We start from the raw sequence: 22,878 nt of genomic DNA, 5'->3' as shown, positions 1-22,878 counted from the left end.
ACAAAATAATAAATATACTAAATATTTGTCCAGACCCTTAACAAAAGTTCCAATAATAAATTTACGATAAATTATTAAATATAAAAATTCATAAACATTTAAAAAATAATAATGTCTTTTTTTTTATTACAATATTATCGAAAATAAAAAAATAAAAAAAGAGTATAATATTATAATCTTAATATAATATAAAGAAATTGTACATTTTTTTAATTAAAATTTTATTTTACGGGCTTTGAACACAGCAAACTGAGTTATGACATCGTCTAAATGTATTGTTTAAGTCAATGAATTCTCTATGAATAAAAAAAGCAAGTGAATTTAGTCGTTATTGACTCGTGCATTTCTCAAATTACTGAAAGACCATTCTACTCCTGTTACAGTCACTGTAATAATATAAAATATAATATTAGCCAGGTAATGTTAAAAATCCGTATTAAAATAAATATAAACACCTTGATCAGTGATCGGTCTGATTACGACACATAGCCTATAGCAGAGGTGTCCAAACTGCGGCTCGCATCTTATCGTAAAAGATACAAGACATAGTTGGCGCGTACGAACTTATATTGTAATAAATCGTATGCACGACTGCATAACGGCCGTTTATAACATTTTATAAAATTATTACTTTGTTTTATTTTAAAATTTGTTTTTAATTGTTAAATTATATAAAATAATAATAAAAGTAATAACTATTATACTTAATAATTATTCAAAACAAAGGAATTATTTTATGCGAGTTGTAAAAACCCAATGATAACTTTAAAAATCATACCTGTATTTTCTAGGTAAGTACATAGAAAATTAAAAAAAAAAAAAAAATTTTTTGTCTATTTATAACCTATTTAAAGTAATATATCAAAGAATTTTTTTTTTTCAAAAAATTGAAGAGTTGGCCTGGAAAGGGAATAATACCTATTTTAAAATTTATAGAATAATTATATGTAAACTATAATACCAAAAACAATCACAGAAATTAGAACATTTTACACGAAAAGTCCAGTCTTCTATATTAAAATTAAAACTTTAGGATTCTGGTACCTATGTAAATAATGTTGATTTATGTATTTCTTAGCTGCTGTATATGCGTTTAGGTGATCGACTGAAGGAAAAACTACATAAATAGGTGGTAATGAAAATATTAAAATATTAATGAGTGAGTAAACTAGTTTTAAAGTTAATATTGTATACTACTACATCAAATGCAGCTAACAGTTGTTTGACGTTTCTATACTAATGTATAATACGTGTATAACACATATAGTAAAACAGATAAATATGCTTCATAAACAATTTTTGAATACATAGCTAAGTTTGTTGTAAACGTATTAAAGTTGTACGTATAATACTATTATACTTTTGCATGGTAAATTGTGTGCCGAGTCTGATTCTATCGCCAATGGAATGCCGAATGCCGTCGAACGGTGAAGTAATGTGACGTCACAACCGTTTTGATTGTGTTCCGCGGCGAAGGATTCCATGTCTCGTTAACGACTAACCAGCACTCTATTTTTCTTATTTTCATATTTTTAAACACGATGACTTTCGTTATGCGAGACCCTGAACAAAATGACTGCTTACTCTAATTTTTAAAGAGTATTTTCCTTTAAGCCCGTAAAATATATTAACCGTTATTTTGTTTTTCAATATAATATAGTTAAGCGTTTGTGTTTTTCCGTGGCGGTGTTTCACACCAATTTAAAAATAATGTGTCATACTGGCATAGAAAAAAAACTGAACAAACTATAAATTTCTTTGTGATAACATTTATTAAGAAATTATTAGAACAAAGGTGTTATAGTATATATTTAATACTAATGAGTAATGACCATAGAATGGTTTAACAAACTTGGCTTAGACTTCTAAAATTAAAATCAAAGTATTATTTTGTTACTTATACTAACAATATTACTTGTGCAGAATTATTGCAATTTATTTTATTATTTTATTTTTATGATTTAAAATTATCTATTAATTATTTTTCTTCAGCAGATTGTTTTTTATTACTAGGTAAGTCATAATTTCTCCGTTTTTCTTCTCAATCTCATCTGACCTAAGCTTTAATAACAACAATATTGCGTACTCAGATACTTTTCTTATGTTATACTGACTTACAGTAAAAGAGAAAGTATAAATCGATATATATTTTTTTAATATGTTTGAATATTGTGATTATGTAACACGGCATAACATATAGACTATTTAGTTACACATTAGTGTTGGGATAATAAATTATCATAATATATAGTTACTGTTATTAAATATAGCTTTATAGCTATTACAATCTACAATATAGTATTTCTACAAATTATAGTCGTGTTCAATTATATTCCATACTGGCTGACGTAAAAAATAGAGGATAATTATTAAATTATTAATTTCACAATAATATATAAATTATCTATGAATCAGATACTTTTATAAAATTCCATCTCATCATCTTACCATAGTAACTGTATTAAAATGCACAATAGCAGCGTTGAAATAATATTATTAATGTATTTGAATATTATACTGGTTGAAAAAAAACAGATGATTTATTACATATTGAACATGAAGAAAAATCAAATTTCTTAGATTTTTCAATAGTTGAGACTTAACAGTTCATTATTATTAAGGATACTATTTTTCATTATATGACTGGTTTTACTGTTGAAAAGTTACTTAAAATAATTGGTTGTTCAATATTTATAGACAATCTCTTAAACAACTATCAAGTGCACATACATATAGTCATAAACAATAAAATTTCCTATTCCTTGTTGACTGACGTAAAAAATAGAGGACAGTTAAAGAGTTCAAAAAGTGTTATTAAAATAGTTAAATACATTTAAAATGTATGAATCAAATTAACATACAATTGTAATTCTAAAAATAATACTTGTTTATTTGCAACAATAATAATTTCATCTAAGAATTATGATTATATTTTCGATATCTTACAAAATGTGAAACTGGCGCAATCTAAAGGCTACGACCATGGAGTAACAAATGCGATCACCCAATCAATAGTCATCTTCACTATTCTGTAAAAAAGATAAAAAATCGAACAGTTGAACGAGATCGTCCTAGAAAATTCCTGATAACAAAAAATACAGTATAGGAGTGCTTCTCAAATTTTTTTTGTCTTGCCCCCCCCCCAACGTTGTGGTAATATTTCCTAAGAAATTATTTGAATAAGAGGTTATAGGGATTTGTTGATTTACTAATAAGGCTATAGAATGGCTTAACTAACTTGGCTTAAATTTCTAAAATTAAAATCAAGGTTTTACTTTAATATGAATTTTTACTAACAAAATAACAATTATACTTGTGTGTGGAATTATTGTAAATCATTGTATGTATTGTATTATATGAATCAATTATTATCTTTGACTTGTACAGTTATATCAACTCATAGTTAGAGAGGATATTATATAAAACTATAAACAAATATTTTTTGTTTTAATATGTTTGAATAATTTTATGATAATATACAGCGTTACACAAATAGATTTTTCAATTATTTTATACAATTTCTCAATATACGATGAACGTTTTTTAAATATTTGTTCTATATTCATGGTTTGTAAATATAAAAATTTACTTCTCCGTAATAATTTAAATACTTTGTCCGATTGCCTCGAAGCCATTGAACCTATCCTATAACTAGTTATTCAGATTATATAGGCATGTTTATATTTATTTATTTATTTATTATATAAGTAAAATCTCCAAGTATCACTTTAAAATATTCAACTATTTATTTTTTATTAGATAAAAGAAACATACCTATTATTCCATAACTTGGATATAATTAGCTCACTATTTAACTCATTCGGTTATATATTTTTAAATAACATTTTTTCGAGATTTAATAAATACATATTCTGAGTATGAAATAATGTACTTTTTAAATTTTGGTTTTGAATAGCTTTTGTTAATTTTAAGTAATTTTATGACTTTTGCACTGTAAGTAATAAGTAGCTTGGTTAATCACTTTTCTAACAAAAATTAACAATTTTAATTTTAATTATGAAGTACAATAATAATAAACGTGAATTAATAAGTTGTAAAATAATAATATTGTTACTGCAACACAAGATTAATAATACTAAACAAATGCAAATTAATTATATAATGTTTATGTATTACCTATAATGATGATGTTGTATTAAATTAAATTAATATGAACATTTGTTCAAAATGAATATATTAAAAACTGTTTTATAACAGTAAAAATATATCCATAACAATTTTAATTTTAATTAGACATAAAATATGTTATTTAAGTATCTTACTATTGAGCTTAGATAATTATGTTATCGCTTGCTAAGTATATTTGTTATACAGTTCACGAATCCATTGAATGTGGTAATTAACATCTGTAAAAACTCCAATTGAATAAGATTTAAGTGGATTCTCCGAAGATAATATTCCATTCAAATAATAAAAATCAGAATGTAAAAGCGCTAAGCCTGTACCAGTTACATAAAATATACGGTCTGAAATAAAAAGATATTTTATTCAAAAAACATCAACCACTACAATGATTCTAGAACAATTGATATAATACAGATGATTATCATGATTATTATAGTAATAATAAAATTGAAAAATCATTTTGCTCTTTTAGCCAATAGTATATTCAATGTAGTTTATTTATAATTCAGGTTAGCAGTTCTAAACTCATACAATTACGGATATGATTAATATTTGCTTACTAGATACCAAATGATAAAGTTTTAAAAATTATATCATTGATTAAAAATGGTTAATAATATTCAATGATAATAATTAATGTAAGTTAGGTTAGGTTAAACATCTATATAATGTATTTTCGTCAAAATTCAAAATCTGGACGAATTTCACTATCTGAATATCCAGTTCATGAAAAGATTGATTTCACTATGTGAATGCGACATATATTATAAGAGAATAATTGTGTTTGTTGAAAAAATGATTTCAAATATTAATAATTAAATATTATATTACTTGATGCATTTACAGCACAAAACTTATCAGCAAACAAATACCCTTTAGAAACTTTTAAATACATGCTTCGACAAGAACTTTGATCAATATACGATAAAGTTCTTTCACGTAAAACGATTCTTGGTAAGTTCTTTTTGACCATAATTTCCCAACCAATAATCTGTGAAAGTATAAAACAATTTAAGAATTTTTAATATAACTTATGTTTAATTTAACAATATACATTTTAGTTATATTTAATAAGTATATTTAAGTAATTAAAATTCAACTATTAAAGTTTAATCATTTGAAAATTAAACAAATATAAAATACGAACAATTTTTAGTGATTTTACAATTTAAACATTAAAGTATAAGATTTTTTTTATTAAATTCTTAATTTATTATTACAAGAACATTTACATATAGGGTGATATTTTTATCATAAAACACTCATTATTTCCAAAAGTATTCATGTTATTGAAAACATTTTTTTAAGTTTTAAGTTGTTAAAAAACAACGTTTTTATTAAAAAATTATATTTTTAAATATTTTTTATCCATATATTTTTTTAAGTTTTTTACTTTTTTGAATGACAACATAGAGTTTAAATTAAATATCCCAAAGCAGAATAATTTACTGAGTATTTGGATAAACTACTCTTCCTAAATACGATTTTTATGTATCAAAATACTCAGAATATTATTCTGCTTAAGAATATGAAATGAGAGGTCTATGTTGTCATTCAAAAAAGTAAAAAACTTAAAATAATATTTAAAAATATAATTTTTTAATAAAACGTAGTTTTTTAACAACTTGAAATTATGTAACAAAATGTTTTCAAAAACACGAATACTTTTTGAAATAATAAGTGTTTTATAATAAAAGAATCCCCCTGTATATTTATACTATAAACCTATAGAAGAGTGTCTTTTACTATTTTTCTTTCATACAAATGAATAATATTGAATGGTTATATAGTACTAAACTTCAATTAGTTACAATTTTATTTTTATAAATATTTAACAAACAAACCTTTCCTTGAGTTGCATTTGGTACATTATATTTACCACTCCAATCAATACAAACCGGTGCTACACCATCGCTAATAGAAACTTTATCATTTAACACAATAACAGCTATATCATTAACAAAAAATTCACCAGTTCTAGAATAATCTTCATGCAGATAAATTATTTTCACCTTTAAAATTATTTTAATCGATATTTAGTATATCATAGCCATAGTAAAATTTTACTTTTGAATAAATAACTTGCATCCATTATTTGAGTGAATTCATTATCAATAACCGAGTATTCTTGAGTATATTTTCGAACAGCAACTTTATATGAACCATCGTTAATTGATATTAAATTAGACTGCCTACCATTTTCCCAAAAACAATGAGCGACTAAAAATGTAATTTAATTAATTATTTTTTTCTTAGATTTTTAATCATATTGTTCTGTTTTTACCTGAAACGACTAAATTTTGACTAATTAATGATCCTGAACATATAAAATAATAGTTGGAACTCTCTTTACTAAATCGATATATCAATACATTCCAAGGTGCTATTCCATCTTGTTCTGCAGTATTACCATTATGGATCAATAATTGGTCCCTGATAAACGGCCTACCACAATCTAAAATAAATGCCCATTACACGAATATTATTGTAAATTGTTCAGTGTTGGGAAGGAACTCGTTCCAAAAGGAACGGATTCCTGGAAAGAGTTCATTCGTAGGAACGAAGCTTAAAACTGTTTCATTTAAAAATAAAGGAAAAAGAATACGAACGAATTCATTATATTGAGAAACGTGAACGAAAATCACAGTTCCTCATGAAATTAAAAAAAAAAATGTTTAATCATTTAATTTAATTTAAAAAATAAATAAAATAAAGACAAATTAAATCTATATTATTAATTATTATACATTTTTATTTTTTTATATATTATTCAATTGTTTAATACTCAATTCCTATTTAGATTCATTTTTTTTTAAGTCTAATATTCATTTATCATTTTTATCATTCATTTATTGATATCAAAAATATAAAGGTAATATTCTAAAACCCCTAGTTTGGGCAAGTTAAAAAAAGTGGAACGATAATTGGAACGAGTTCCCATAATAGAGGAACTGAATTATATAAATTAAACATTTATGTTTATATAATGTAAAAATACAATTACATGATGTGCATCTATACAGGTCATTATTCCATGTTCCATTAGACTGACAACGTAATTCAATTGGAGTCTCTTCTTGTCCGTTTAGTATCATTTGTGTTTGTTTACATGATTGCTTTGCTATTGTATTGGGTATAGACGGATTTGAACAATTAGCATAGGTACCATTTAGAGTACATTTAATATTTAAACTATCTGATAATAGAGGTGGACACGTTTCTATAATCATAAACATATTATAATCAAACATCGCCAATATGTATATTTAATATTTAAATAGATAAAAAATACTTAAAGCTTACAAATTACAATATATAACTTACTGAAACACAAAATCTCAGAATTCAATTTCCATTCTCCATTTTCCTGACAAACCCTAAAACTATTTGGGGAAGCCTTATAATATCCAATTTCACAATTCTCAAAGACAATACGAAGAGGATTAATTAATGTCCCGTGAGATAATACTTTATCTGATCCTTCATATGAAAATATAATACCTTCCACAGTTGGTAAAACACATACATTATTCGTAACCTGAAATCATTATATTTAATAAACATTTAATTGGAAAAATCAACATTTTTTCCAAACACAATAGCTTTGAAGCAAAAGTTAACACTAAAAACAACCATGTCAACTCAAAAATAAAAAATTAAAATGATACCTATTAAAAAAACATATACAGGCATCATCATATCATAGTCTGTGACATTTTTGAACATTTATTTTAATATTATCCAGTAAAATGATAATAATAATTATTATTATAAAACAATTAGGTTTAAAAAATACAAAATACAAAATTTTTTTACGTAGAAAAACTATTCAAACAAATTAAGTAGTAACACTTTAGTATTACATATGTACTATTATGCCATATTAAGTTTAATCGAAATAAATAATTGTTAAAAATGAACTGTTATAAATCATTAGACGAAAGTAAATCTAATTATATGGATACTGATTTCAATAAATTAAACATAGAATAAATTATTTTTGTATAATTACTAGCATAGTATCACTACCAAAAGAACCATATTTATTATATAGTTCATGAAGCCATTTTATGTGGAGCATAACATTTGTAAAAAGTGCAATTGAATTATTTGCATTTGATTCCCTGACACTCATAATTCCGGTTAAAAAATAAAAATCAGAATGTAAAAACGTCAAGCCTGCACCACTGTCACCTTCGCGAACTGCTTGGCCTGAAATTAAAGATATTTTATTTAAACGACAAAAATTAATCATACGACCATACTTGAGTGGTAGGTATAACACATAGGTAAATGTTATTTGTTTGTTGTTAATTTTCTATTTTAATAATAATTATAAATAAATTTAAAAACAAATTATTTTGCATCACTCAAACAGCACCGTTTATAAAAGATGCTAAAAGGTAATTTTTAATAAGTTGTGGTATTAATTAAAAATAGTGGTTTATATTTTATACACACAAGTATTTTAATAAAAATGTATATTTTTATATATTGTATTTATTGAAAAAACATTGAAATATTAATTTCCAGTATACATAATTAAATATTTTACCCGATGTAGATCCGGCACAAAATTTATCAAAAGTAATAAACTTTTGAAAATCTTTAATTCTATATATGTTCCGACAAGAATTATTATCAATGTACGTTAAATTTGCTTCTAATAAAACCGGACTTGGTCTGTTTTTTTCCGTATTCCCCCAACCAACAATCTGTGGAAGTATAAATAGTTTAATTATAAGTAAGATTACTCACTTTTAATGTAACTATGTAAATATTGGTAATATTTTTTTTATGTAATTAGTTAATTATAACCCGATTGATTAAAGGTCTAAAGGTTAAGCAATTTAAATAATGACCTTTTTTTTAGTCACTATTTTATACAATAAAATTGAGGTATCTTACAGTAGTTGTCCATCTTATAAATTAACAATGTTAATTGGTGGTATAGTACTTATTTGTAAATAAATCATAATTGTAATATTTATTTAAACAAAAACCAACCTTTCCTTGAGTTCCATTTGTCACATTATGTATACCATTCCAATCAACACAAACTGGTGCAACAGCATCGCTAATATTAACTCTTTTTGATAATACGATAACAGCTATATCCTCAGAATATAACCCACTATATCCACGATAGTCTTCTTTCAGATTAATTGTTTCCACCTATAGAATTGATTTATTTATAATATAATATTTTACTTAAAATTAGTTTCTAAGATTCTACATTTAAACTAAAAACTTACATCCATTATTTGAGTAGATTCATTTCTAAAAACTTTGTAGTTTCTATAATATTTCCCAATAGCAATTTTATAGAGACCATTGTTTATTGATATTCTTTTAGATAGCATACCATTTTGCCAAAAACAATGAGCCACTAAAATTTTTTTTAATTAATAAATTATTGTTTCTTTTTAAATTTGAAAAACATGAATGTTTTTTACCAGAAACGACTAAATTTGGAGCAATTAATGATCCTCCACATATCAAGACATACTTAGAACTTTCAATATTAAATAAATATATTCCTACATTCCAAGGTGCTGTTCCAACTTGTGCTGTAGTACTACCATTATGGATCAATAAATTGTCCCTGATATACGGTCTACCACAATCTAAAATAAATGCCCATTAGACGAATATTATTGTAAATTGTTCAGTGTTAGGAAGGAACTCGTTCCAAAAGAAACGGATTCCTGGAACGAGTTCTTTCGTAAGAACGAAGCTTAGAACTGTTTCATTTAAAAATAATGGAAAAAAAAAACGAACGAATTCTTTATATTGAGAAACGTGAACGAAAATCACAGTTCCTCTTGAAATTAAAAAAAAAAATGTTTAATCATTTAATTTAGTTTAAAAAATAAATATAATAAAGACAAATTAAATCTATATTATTAATTATTATACATTTTTATTTTTTTATATATTAATTCAATTGTTTAGTACTCAATTCCTATTTAGATTCATTTTTTTTTAAGTCTAATGTTCACTTATCATTTTTATCATTCATTTATTGATATCAAAAATAAAAAGGTAATATTCTAAAACCGCTAGTTTTGGCAAGTTAAAAAAAGTGGAACGATAATTGGAACGAGTTCCTATAATAGAGGAACTGAATTTGGAGTGAGTTCCTTCTTTGAATGAGGAACGGGGATCTGGAACGAGTTCATATATTAGGAATTGAACGAGGAACGTAACGAGATCCATTTTAAAAAGAACTTTCCCAAAAATGAAATTTTTACACATTATTAATTATTCTACATTGTTATACATTATGAAACATTAATAAAATAGTCAGTATGTTAAATGCAATCAAATTTTACTAAGTAATTTCGTGTTGTGAAAAAATTCTTATGTAGATTGCAAGAATCAGAGTTGAGAGAATCTGATAGCTGATTTACTTTGACTAAAATAATACATAAAAACATAATAATCATTTAGATACAGTAACAGTTCATTCAATCAGTAAATTATACAGAATGTAACTAAATCCAATGAACACTAGATGTCAAACCGTAAGTCCTTACATAAATCACAACACATTGTCCATTCCTCTAGACAAACTACTCATAAGGACAATAGGGTTAGCAACCATTGTTATCAGTCAAACGCATACGTCGAAAACAAGACAGCGAAAATCCAGAAATAGGTTAATTAAACATTTATGTTAATTTAATGTAAATATATAATTACATGGGGTGCATCTATATAGTTGATTATTCCACGTCCCATTAAACTGACAACGTAATTCAATTGAAGTCCCTTCTTGTCTATTTCGTAGTCTATGAGTGGACTTACACGATTGGATTGCTAATGTATTGGGTATAGACGGATTTGAACAATTAGCATTCTTACCATTTAGAGTACATTTAATATCTAAACTATCTGATAATAGAGGTGGACACTTTTCTATAAACATAAACATATTATAATCAAATATAGTCAGATGTCGTATACATAATATTTAAATATTTAAGTAAAGATTACAATACATAACTTACTGAAACACAAATTCGTAGAATTGGATATCCATTCTCCATTTCCCTGACAAATCCTAAGACCATTAGGATAAGCCTTATCATATCCAACTTCACAGTTCTCAATTACAACACGATGCTGCTTAATTAATGTCCCATGAAATAAAATTTTATCTGAATCTTCATAAGAATATATTACTCCTTCGGCAGCTGGTAAAACACATGCATTTTTCATATCCTGGAATAGTAAAAATGAAAAATTATAATTTTTTCCTAAATAGATTGCATTAAAGCAGATGCTATTATTAAACACAAGCAAGTATTTTCAATACAAAATAATGATAATAACACCTATTCAGAAATAAATAATCATCATCATAAAATACTAAATGTTCCACAATATTATTAAACATTTTTTTTTAATTATCAAGTAGAATAATTATTTGTACAAAATAAATGCAACATTTGTTTTACATAGAAAAACTATTCAACATATGAAGTGTTAGTAAAATGTAACACGTTGGTATTATCTATGTAATATTTTATCATATTAAGTTTAATTGAAATAAATAATTGTTAAAAATAACTGCTATAAATCATTACACAAAAGTAAATCTAATTATATGGATACTGATTTCAATAAATTAAACATAGAATAAATTATTTTTGTATAATTACCAGCATGTTATCACTACCAGAAGAACCATATTTATAATACAAATCACGAAGCCATTTCATGTGGAGCCTAACATTTGTAAAAAGTGCAATTGAATTATTTGTATTTTTTTCCTTGACACTCACAATTCCGGTTAAATAATAAAAATCAGAATGTAAAAACGTCAAGCCTGCACCACTGTCACCTTCGCCAACTCCTTGACCTGAAATTAAAGATATTTTATTTTAACGACAAAAATTAATCATACGACCATACTTGAGTGGTAGGTATAACACATAGGTAAATGTTATTTGTTTGTTGTTAATTTTCTATTTTAATAATAATTATAAACAAATTTAAAAACAAATTATTTTGCATCTCTCAAACAGCACCTTTTATAAAAGATACTAAAAGGTAAGATTTAATAAGTTGTAGTATTAATTAAAAATAGTGGTTTATATTTTATACATACAAGTGTTTTAATAAAAATGTATATATTATATATTGTATTTATTGAAAAAATATTGAAATATTAATTTCAAGTATAAATTATTAAATATTTTACCTGATGTGTATCCGGCACAAAATTTATCATAAGTCACTAACATTTGAAAATTATTATCTCTATACATCTTCCAACAAGAATTATAGTCAATGTACGGCAAAGTTGCTTCTAATAAAACTGGACTTGGTATGTTTTTTTCCGTATTTCCCCAACCAACAATCTGTGGAAGTTCAAAATAGTTTAAAAATAAGTTAGATTACCCACTTTTAATTTAACTGTGTAAATATTGGTAATACATAAGTTATGTAAATAGTTTATAAATAAAGCATAACTGTAATATTTATTTTAACAAAATACCAACCTGTCCTTTAGTTCCGTTTGTTACATTATGTGTACCATTCCAGTCAACACAAACTGGTGCAACAGAATCACTAATATTAACTCTGTTTGATAACACGATAACAGCTATATCCTCAGAATAGAACCGTTGAAATCCCAAATAGTCTTCTTTCAGATAAATTGTTTCCACCTATGGAATTGATTTATTTATATATTACATAATATTGTATCTAAAATTAGTTTCTAAGATTCTACATTTAAACCAAAAACTTACATCCATCATTTGAGTAAAATCATTGTCAATTACTGTGAAATTTCTATAATATTTCCCAACAGCAATTCTGTATAGACCATTATTTACTGAAATTCTATTAGATATCATACCTTTTTGCCAAAAACAATGAGCCGCTAAAATTGTTTATTAATTAATCACTATAGCCTTTCAAATCCAAAACACAAATAAAAAACCACAAATACAGTTTTTACCAGAAACGACTAAATTTGGAGCGATTAGTGATCCTCCGCATATCAAATCATACATGGAACTCTCTTTCCTAAATAGATATACTGCTACATTCCAAGGTGCTGTTCCAACTTGCGTTGTCCTGCCATTATAGATCAATAATTGATGTCTGATATACGATCTACCGCACTCTAAAATAATACTTGAATGTAATCACAGATGAATATAATTAATATATATAATAATACCTATAGAATTATGAATAAATTAAACTGTTGATGGTTTAAGAATATGTAAGCCCGCTTTTATGACATCACATATTACAATGAATATAAATAATAATATTTTTGAGAGCATGGTGTATCGCATTGTATATTATCTTGAAACAATGTTTCAATGTTCATTTTAATTTACGAAAAAAATGTTTTTATTTTAAATTCGAATACAAAGTGAAAAAGTAATAAAATGTAATACCAATATACTTAACACTAAAAAATGCATTCTTCTGTAATATTTTTATATGAATGTGATATATGTATGTTGCAAGTGGAATTGAGAGAAAAACAAATATTTTGCACTTCCATTGTCCAAAGAGAACAATTAATATTTAAATTATCTGATAAAAGAGATGGACATATTTCTATAATTATAAACAAAATATTATAACCAAATATAACTAAACATTTGATATATAATATTATATAATTATATAATGTTATGTATTATAATATTTCCATAAGTATAAATTACAGTATAAATATTACACTACTTAACGTACTTAAACATAATTTCTCAGCATTCAATTTCCATTTTCCATCATTCTGACAAACCCTAAAACTATTGGGGTAAACCTTATGATATCCAATTTCACAGTTCTCAATAACAGTGCGATTGTGATTAATCAATGTTCCGTGAGCTAAAATGTCATCTGAACCTTGGTAAGAATATATAATTCCTTCAAGGCTCGGTAGAATGCATAAATTCCTTAAATAATAAAACGTTAAGAATTAAAATCACACTTTGACATCACCCATCCTAATCTACGTGAATTTATAATAGATTAAATCAGTATAAATATGTCTAATCTTCAAGGAATTTCTCTTTGGATATTACTTTTCCTATTAGAATACACGACATTATTTTAAGTTTTAAAATCCGAATTTTTGTTTTGCACATTTTATCATTAAGTTTTTTTGAAAATACGTCTCATAAAATTCCTCTGAAGCTTATATACTTAAAAATGTTTTACCTTTTCTATACAACAATATGATTTTGATAATAACATCCCAGTTATTTAAAACATGTAATTTCAACAGTTAAATATCAAAAAATACTTTTTTTATACAGTGTGTTTCCTTTTAAAAGTAACACGAAATATTTCAGTTCGGTGATCATAGATTCATATGGCGTTGTAATAAAATGTAACTTTTGTTAGTTTTTAGTTCTATTAACAATTTATTTTAATATTATTGTCTGTATAACATAGACTATGAGGATACAAAATACATACATTTTATAATATTATTCAAGCCTGGGGAAGTTAATGATAATTTTTAACTGAGTTAAGTTTAGTCAATAGTTAATAGTTAATAGTAAATCATCGTAAATTGAAACCTGTCAACATGGTCTGGGATTAATATCTCTCTGTATTATTTAATTATTTCCTTGTGTAATAGTTATCCGTTTTTTGTGATTTTTATTCCAGTATAACAATAAAAGTGCGCTTACAGTCTTGTGTTGTTGTTGTTGCTGTCTGCCCTCAATCTCTTCCCTTTTGGGCAGTTTTCCTTCGATACTCAAAGGTTCAGTTCCAGTTATTTTAATCTTATCTACCAATTACTGTTCGAACTTTGAGTTTTCGTGCTGGAGTGTGTCAAACGGCAAAAACAGAAATAACTGAGTTGGTTATTTATGACGAAAATATTTTATAATATTATATTCTTGTTTCTTGAGAATTGTATATTTGTGATTTATGCGTTGTACCATTTATCAATATCATATTATATATTAGTTATTACTTTATTAGTATTAACTATTAACTATTAAATATTATTATTATTACAATATACCCGTATGCCGCGGTATAGAATGCTATACCTACATAATTTATTTATTTAAGTTATTTTTATTAAACAATTCTGGTTAATAGAACAAGAATTCAGTTTAATTTAATTAATTTTAGTAAATGTTTATGTTTATGTTTTATGCAATATGGATCGTAAATCAATAATAATATTATTTTATTTATTATTTAATTATTTATAAAATAACTCAACTTGGATTTGATTAAAAATAACTCGTTATTTATTAAGTTAATGTCAATAAAAATTAATTAAGTTAAAAATTAAGTTAATGAAAATTGAATTTAAAAAGTTAAAAATAACTTAACTTTTTAACTCGTTTATGCCCAGCCTTGATATTATTATGCTCTTTTATAGAGTTAACAATAAAAAAGAGTGGAATTACAGTACTCACAAGACATTTACATATTTTGAGGTTGTATATTCAGCATACCAAAGTATATACGTACCACCAGATTTACGAGGGGTGTATAGGGTGGTGGGTTAATACTAGTTGACTTGTTCTACACAGTAATATAACGCTTTTTACGGCGTAGTCTGTGAGGACGTAGAGTAACTGGTGTCACATACCTGATACTTTACGGATCTATACCTTGGTTTAATAGTTCTCCTTTAGCAGCAGCAGGCGGTGACTCATTGACGGCAGTGATGATCAGCGGTGGCTCATTGGTGAAATTACGGCAGCAGTGGTTAAACGTCAATAGGGGTTGACAGGTTGCGTTATCGGCGTACGTGCTCCAAATCGGCTAAAAACACTTTGATGCTTAAATTCATGAGACGTTTGCCGTTTACAATGCTTTTGACTATGTATATTCGGTCGTTCATGAATATAGTAATCAAAGTACCTACTGTGAATTGCGAGGGTGTGGATTGTTGTACCAGTGGCAATGAGTCGTATTTCTGCATGACTTCGTTTATTGCAGTATATCAGAACTCCAATATGGCTATGTATTCTTTTATACATTTGTCATTGATATACGACTTTAAAATGTATACATGCAATTAATTGTAATGATTGGTATAAATAGTTTTTGTCTTTGATTTGCATTTTGAATTTGGTATTTAAAACACCTGTTGCTATTTAAAAAAATGTAATTGTATTGTGCTTGGGTACACTTAAAGGTTTAAAAATTTAAAATTCATAAATAAATGTATATTTAAGTTTTTCTTCCTCCTCCCAAAAACCACTTTTCAATCTAAGATCACTGGACTGAACTTGTTCGTGATTTTACCTTTAAAATGAAAAACACTGCAGTAATATAATATGTATATAATTTGCTTCTAATTCTGGGTTTTCAATTTAATGTATAAAGTTTTTGACTTCCAGTAAATATTCTGTCTTAGAATCAAAGCGCAACATTTTTAATTTGTTAAAAATATTCAAATTAATATTTGATCAATTAAATATAAAAAAAATAAATAAATATTAACCTAGTAAATATTTTTATTTCGAACACATATTTTAAGAAACATGTTAAAAAATGGTACCTACTTAAAAGTAAAAATAAAAATACTCAAAAAACCACCAATCAAAAAATAGAAAAAAGCAAAAAAAAAGGTTCCTTTAATTAATTCTAAGGAGTAACAATAATATATCAAATTAGCTGGCATAGCTTCGTTAAAGAGGAATAGAAAGAAAAAATTTAAATACCAACAAAATCTGTTATATACTTAAAACTATGAATAGTGGTGCCTATGGTGTTTATAGGTTTATTTACAGCTCTAGAGTTCATATTATATTTTCTCACTTATAACAAATTACACAAATTAATGACAATATTATGTTTATTGTGGTCATTTTAACTAATTAAATACATTTTTGAAAAAATGCATGGGTTAACTTTTATTTGAATAATCCCTAAATAGTCTACAAAATATAAAGGAAATGTTATTTGTTTGGCTAAAAAAAAAAATAATAAATACTTTTTATTAGACTCCGTCTTTAGTTCTGTAGTATTATTAACAAATTTTAGTGTTGATGTATCTGCAGAGATTGAAATATGACCAAGACAATTTTCTTCATCAGATCCATCAGCACACTGTTTTACACCATCACATTTACTGTCCATATTAACACAAGCCCCATACTTACACCGAAATTGATTATTTTCACATCTTAAATTCAAAAAAATTAGTTAAATATAATAGTTATTTTATTAAAATCAACTCACCGAACTGTTTCACATAATGCTAAAGTTTCATCAGACCCATCATTACAATCTCGAGTTCCATCACAAATTGATGTTTCATTAATACATTGACCAGATATACATGTATACTGGTCTGCGCTTTAAAATAAAAATAAATTTAAATTTAAATTTAATGTTATGTTTTAAAATAGACATTTAGCATGGAATATAATATTGTATATTACAATATATTAAATATGATACATATAATTATTCTTCAATTTAGTTCATTATTGTTCTTTTTGCTAGAACGATGTACTATTGGTATTTTTCCTTTTAAATTCCAATCGTCAATTACAGGTTTACAAAATAAGTTTAGTTTATAGTTATATTTTTAAAAAATACACATAACAAATAACAAGGGCAACTCAATGTAATTTAAATGTTATTGTACTACCATTAATTCTACAGCAGGTCAGTAACTTATAACTAAAATATATATTTATATTTTTTTTTACTACTTTTTATATTTAAATCAATAAAAATGTAAAATACTATTTAAAGTACGAATAAATTCGTTCAATATTCAGGAATATGGTTAGTTTGATGAAGTAAACCGTTCTTTAGCTCAATCTCGCAAAAATTTTTTTTATCTCGATCCTGCAGACATTGATAACAATATTTTTCTCCTAAACATGTAATCAATACTAAAATACTTCTACAATATAATATTCTCATTGACATTTACATAATATATAAATGTTACATGGTTGATGGTTGTAATGACGCAACAACGGCGAACAGAGCACTCAACTTACGGCGTGCCATAGTCTATTATATTATAAGTGTTAAGAAAATGCAGTTCTCACCGTACCGTCACACACGTATAATATATATATATATATATATACATATAATATATTACACGTATATACATACATTATAGTTAGGGCTTGGAAGTTGACGCATTTTTAATTTTTTTTTTTTTTTTTTGTTGAACTTTTTAGACGGTGCTCTCCTGGCCACAAATGTATTTCATAAGCATGTGAATCTGAATAACTAATTTTTATTTTGCATTTTCTATGTTTACTACTTTATAAGTCATTTTTTGACATTTTTAGGTCATTTTCCCACATTTTTAGTAATTTTTACTGATTTCACAATGTATAATAATTTACAATATATGTCTACTGTTCTGCAGTATAGTTTGTATAATATTTCATATAGAGGACTAGGGGCTAGGGCTCGTTGGGGTTTTTAATGTCCATCTCTCCCCTTGAACTACCATATTTTCGATTCTTATTATAACATAATAATAATGACTATTATAATATACCAACATTTTGCATGGTGAAACAGTTTGTCGTTTTTCGAGTATTCTTTCACAAAAAACGTCTATTCCTGAAAAAAAAAAATTTAATATTGTTAAGTAGTGTCATTATAAATCAGAATTTTTTGTTTTATATTAATAAATTTCTATATTATAATATTAAGTTGAAACAGAAAGAGTAATCATTGGTATTCTTCTTTCTTCGACTCATATTTTAATTTAAAAACATTTTATTGTTACCATACAAAATGTCTTATAATTATAATACATAAGAAAAATTAATAAAATAATTTAAAAGTAAAATACAAAAATAAATAATTAATGTTTAATATTCACACATGGAAATAACAAATAATTTAAAAGTTCTTCTATCGAAATTTTTACAACTTATATATTTAAACTATTAAAAATAGATAATTTTATTTCTTTATACTTAAATGTGTAAAAAATTATTTAAAAATAAAATTGTATTTTTGTTTTATGTTAAAGATTCTGTTGTTGAATTAATTATTTGTTAAGATTCAATAAAAATATAAATACTTGGATACTCAGGACAAATTGTTGATTTTTTTTTATCAAAAGAAAATTTTCATTACAGTTTGCTAAGAATTAAAAACTAAGATAAAAAAAATAAAACCAACTCCACATACGACTTTTTTTCACGAGTACCTATTTTGATTTATAGGTAAGTACAAATCTAGCGAGACGGTAAAAAAAAAAAGCAGAGCGGTCACTACCATAGTACATTACACGAGCCAGAGTCGACCCTTTGAATGTGTGTAAATTTGCCCATTTTCTTGTGTATTCATGTTTTTTGCGTGTTTTGTAAAATATATGCATTATTACACCTGCATATTTGTATATTTGTCATTTGATTAATTTTTTTTTATTATTATATAGTCAATCATTTACCACTATCAATATTTTTCACTTACAGATTAACATCTTGTATCCTGTGCACTGCGGTTCATTACTCAAATACTTAATACTCTCTAATAGTCTATATAGTCTCTTACGGATGTCGGGAACTGAATAATAGATCTGATACTTACTTCTATGCAGGGTACACATGAAATATACACATATGCACAAGTATGAATACGTAATTTTACGAGCTATAAAATTCATGATGAGTCATGGTTCGAAATAATGTATATATTTTACAAAAAACGCAAAAAACATGAATGATCCCAATGCTACACGGGTTTAAGTAGCAACCTTAGCATACGCAGTGCCACCTGTGGCCGTTTAATCGTGCGACTCATTTTGGGACGTTATCAGAAGCGGAGTTTGGTCTCCTTATTCTAGTCTTCGTGGGTATTGCTATGCCGTTTACGTTTTCGTCGCGGTCACTATTTGTTCTATTAGTCCATGGTCGCGGTCGAACAATGAGCAGCGGTTCCCACCGTTGCCAGGTTGCCTGCACCTTCGCTTATCGTATTCGGGTTTCTGGCAACATTCAGTGTGCATGTACATAATATAGTGCCGCGCCGTGATATTGTTAATTTATTATATAATATTGTTAACGTAATAACCACGTGTTATAATTGTATTCCATTGTTGTAATGGTCAATGGTCCGCGTGAATCGTCAACAATTAATATTAATTATAAACTAAATTTGCAAAATGGTTTGTAAGTCGTATAAACTATAAAGAGAAAATACAAAAAAAAAAAGAACTATTTGAAAAAAAAACATAAATACGATAATATCATGTATGGTTGTAAGTCCAAGGTTAGGTTAATCCAAAAATAATTCCACCGCCATAGCCAAAAAATAATTTTGTAAAAAATCAAAAAAATTATTTCCATTTTATGGGTAACAAATGCCATAAATGTTGAATGAAATGCTAATAAGTAAATTAAATTTAAAATAAATGTATTCTATCTCAATAATTTATTTAAATAATTTATTTACTTTGCGAAAATGTATTGCAACCAATAAACATGTCTGTTCGTAACTGGACTATTTAACAAATTTCCATGAAAAATGTTACTAAATTTGTTTAGTAAAAAGGTCTTAATCTTAATTATTAATTTATAAATAAAATAAATTCTCACAATGTAAATAAATTATTGATATAGAATACATTTATTTTAAATTTAATTTACTTAGCAATTATTAATGATATCAAATCTTTATAATGCTGAAGATGACCAGTTTTTTTGACTTGGCAACTTTTTACATGGAGTTCGACGAAGTGTTTTTGTTGGGATATATAGAATCGCATACTTTCATCGAGTTATTTTTAATTACAAAAATTGAACCCAAGGAAAAGTAAAACAACATTTTTATTATAAGTACGTTTTAACTTAATTTATTATTATATTATCATATATTAAACAATTAAACTATCTACTCAAAGTTCTATATTTTTATATTGTACAAATACTTACCAACAATTATGCATGAGTATATTATCCAGGAATACGTCACCTTCATGGTCAATGATGAATTATACTATTGAAGCGAAACTTTATAACATATTAGATAAATCATGTAAACATCACTAAACAATATTATACAAACATGTATGTATTTTCTCACTGCAATGTGAATTAACCACTAAAAAATATTTGCATACAATTAATTAACATTGGACTTTATCAGTAAAGTACATCATTTTTAAAACGATCTGTATGTACTGCAATATAATATAAACGATTATAATATCACAATTACAACTACATAACACAGGTCATGTTAAGTCTTCTAAATTTGTATTGCAAAATTCAGGTTATCAGTTGGTGTTGATAATTATAATGTATTACCTATACGTGGTGAGACCAAATAACAGACTACGTAGATAGGTAATGAAAATTAAGAAAATAAACAAAATTGATTTATAATTCAGTGTATACTGTACGTCCAGCAACTAATTTCGACATAGGTATATATTATTAACTATAATTGTCTGTAAAACTAGTTATTCTAATTTAAAGGGTATTATACGTATATACATTTTTTATAAAAATTAAAAATGTTATTATATGCATTTAATGTATTAGATTATCTTATAAATATATAATAATACAATTCAAAATTTTATCTTAATTTTTACGATATTATAATAATATGCAGTTTTAAACGTTTTAGTAAATATTATAAAAATTGTTGTGTTTATAAGTATATTACTTACATATTATTCAATAATTTATAAATTCAACTAAACGTTCCGGTGAAGTATGATTGCACGCGTTTTACCTTTTTAGGTATACGATTGCGTGCACTACCAGAAATCAGAATAACAAAGAACATGATTTTAACTATTCAAAGGCGTACGTTTGCGCGTCAAATTGGGTGCAACGTTGCCGAATTGTTATTAAAAAAAAATTTAGCTATATTTATATCAAAATTATTTTTAATATTTAAATACAGATACAAATACATTTATTCAGAAACTAAGAATAATATAATATTAAAAAAATGTTATTATGTACCGTCATAATAGAAAAAAATTATTATTTAAAAAAAATATCCTTAAAAATATATCGTTGAATTTACGTAAATAACACAAAATAAAAAAAGATATTAATTCAAAAACGTGGACAAATTACATTTAATATAATATTTAAATTCAATTTTAAAGTCCCAATACCTCTTTCCAACTATGAGCAAATACTTGAGTAAGTTTTTTGGTGTTTTATTATTTATATAATTTTTGCTTTTAATTTTCAAATTTTCAATTTTTTATAATTCATCCTACGATATTGATTTGATTATTCCTTTGGAAATGGTAAACGGATTTATCATAAACTTATATATTTGGCAACGTTGCTTAAAAGTTAAAATAATATAGCGTGCCGTTATGGACCACGCGCTATCGTATCGTGCCCATTATTACCTACTAATTATTATTGTTAGTAGGTACAGAGTACATTAACTGTTTTAAAAAAATCCCTTTTCCTGTAGTAAGCGTCTACTAAACGTAGACGATGTTTGGAAGAGATTTATGAGTAAGGTATAGCCTATTGATAGCAATGTTTCTTGCAATAATCGTAATGTTAATAATTAACGTAGTAGTATTCATATTCAAAGTATACATTGAAATCTAATCACTCGAGTTTCTACTCTAAAATTATTGTAATTAAATAAAACGAATTGTACATCCCTACTGCTACGTCCAGCAACAAATGATATTTCGACGTAGATATAAATTATTAACTGCAAACTAGTTATTATGATTTAAATGGTATGCGTATCCAGCAGTGACTCGAGTTAAGTAAAAAAAATAAAAATCAT

General features: G+C 25.5%; 1 protein-coding gene across 11 annotated transcripts; it reads right to left on the bottom strand.

The window, feature by feature from the left end:
• Positions 1–196: 196 nt before the first annotated feature.
• LOC132919163 (uncharacterized) lies at positions 197–21,251 on the bottom strand. Of its 11 annotated transcripts, none has more exons than XM_060980520.1 (25): positions 21,033–21,250; positions 18,648–18,708; positions 17,350–17,466; positions 17,102–17,293; positions 13,876–14,081; positions 13,121–13,288; positions 12,909–13,042; positions 12,657–12,824; positions 12,356–12,515; positions 11,814–12,013; positions 11,160–11,373; positions 10,852–11,067; positions 9,603–9,773; positions 9,402–9,535; positions 9,154–9,321; positions 8,702–8,861; positions 8,159–8,358; positions 7,471–7,684; positions 7,151–7,366; positions 6,431–6,601; positions 6,233–6,366; positions 5,991–6,158; positions 4,978–5,137; positions 4,284–4,487; positions 197–386 (listed from the first exon to the last, which is right to left on the bottom strand). In XM_060980520.1, exons 1-24 carry the CDS (start codon positions 21,076–21,078, stop codon positions 4,315–4,317), a joined length of 3,951 nt encoding a protein of 1,316 aa, XP_060836503.1. In that variant the 5' UTR covers positions 21,079–21,250; the 3' UTR covers positions 197–386; positions 4,284–4,314. The 11 variants fall into 11 exon arrangements, with proteins under 11 accessions (XP_060836503.1, XP_060836502.1, XP_060836504.1 ...); XM_060980519.1 differs by lacking the exon at positions 197–386 and adding an exon at positions 905–3,029; XM_060980521.1 differs by lacking the exon at positions 197–386 and adding an exon at positions 905–3,029 and having other exon boundaries at positions 4,284–4,367.
• Between the last annotated feature and the right edge of the window lie 1,627 nt (positions 21,252–22,878).

This window comes from Rhopalosiphum padi, chromosome 2 (genome assembly GCF_020882245.1).
Source record: "Rhopalosiphum padi isolate XX-2018 chromosome 2, ASM2088224v1, whole genome shotgun sequence".
Classification (NCBI taxonomy): Eukaryota; Metazoa; Arthropoda; class Insecta; order Hemiptera; family Aphididae; genus Rhopalosiphum; species Rhopalosiphum padi.
Note: the sequence above shows the minus strand (reverse complement) of the source record. Positions and strands in the feature narration are given on the sequence as shown.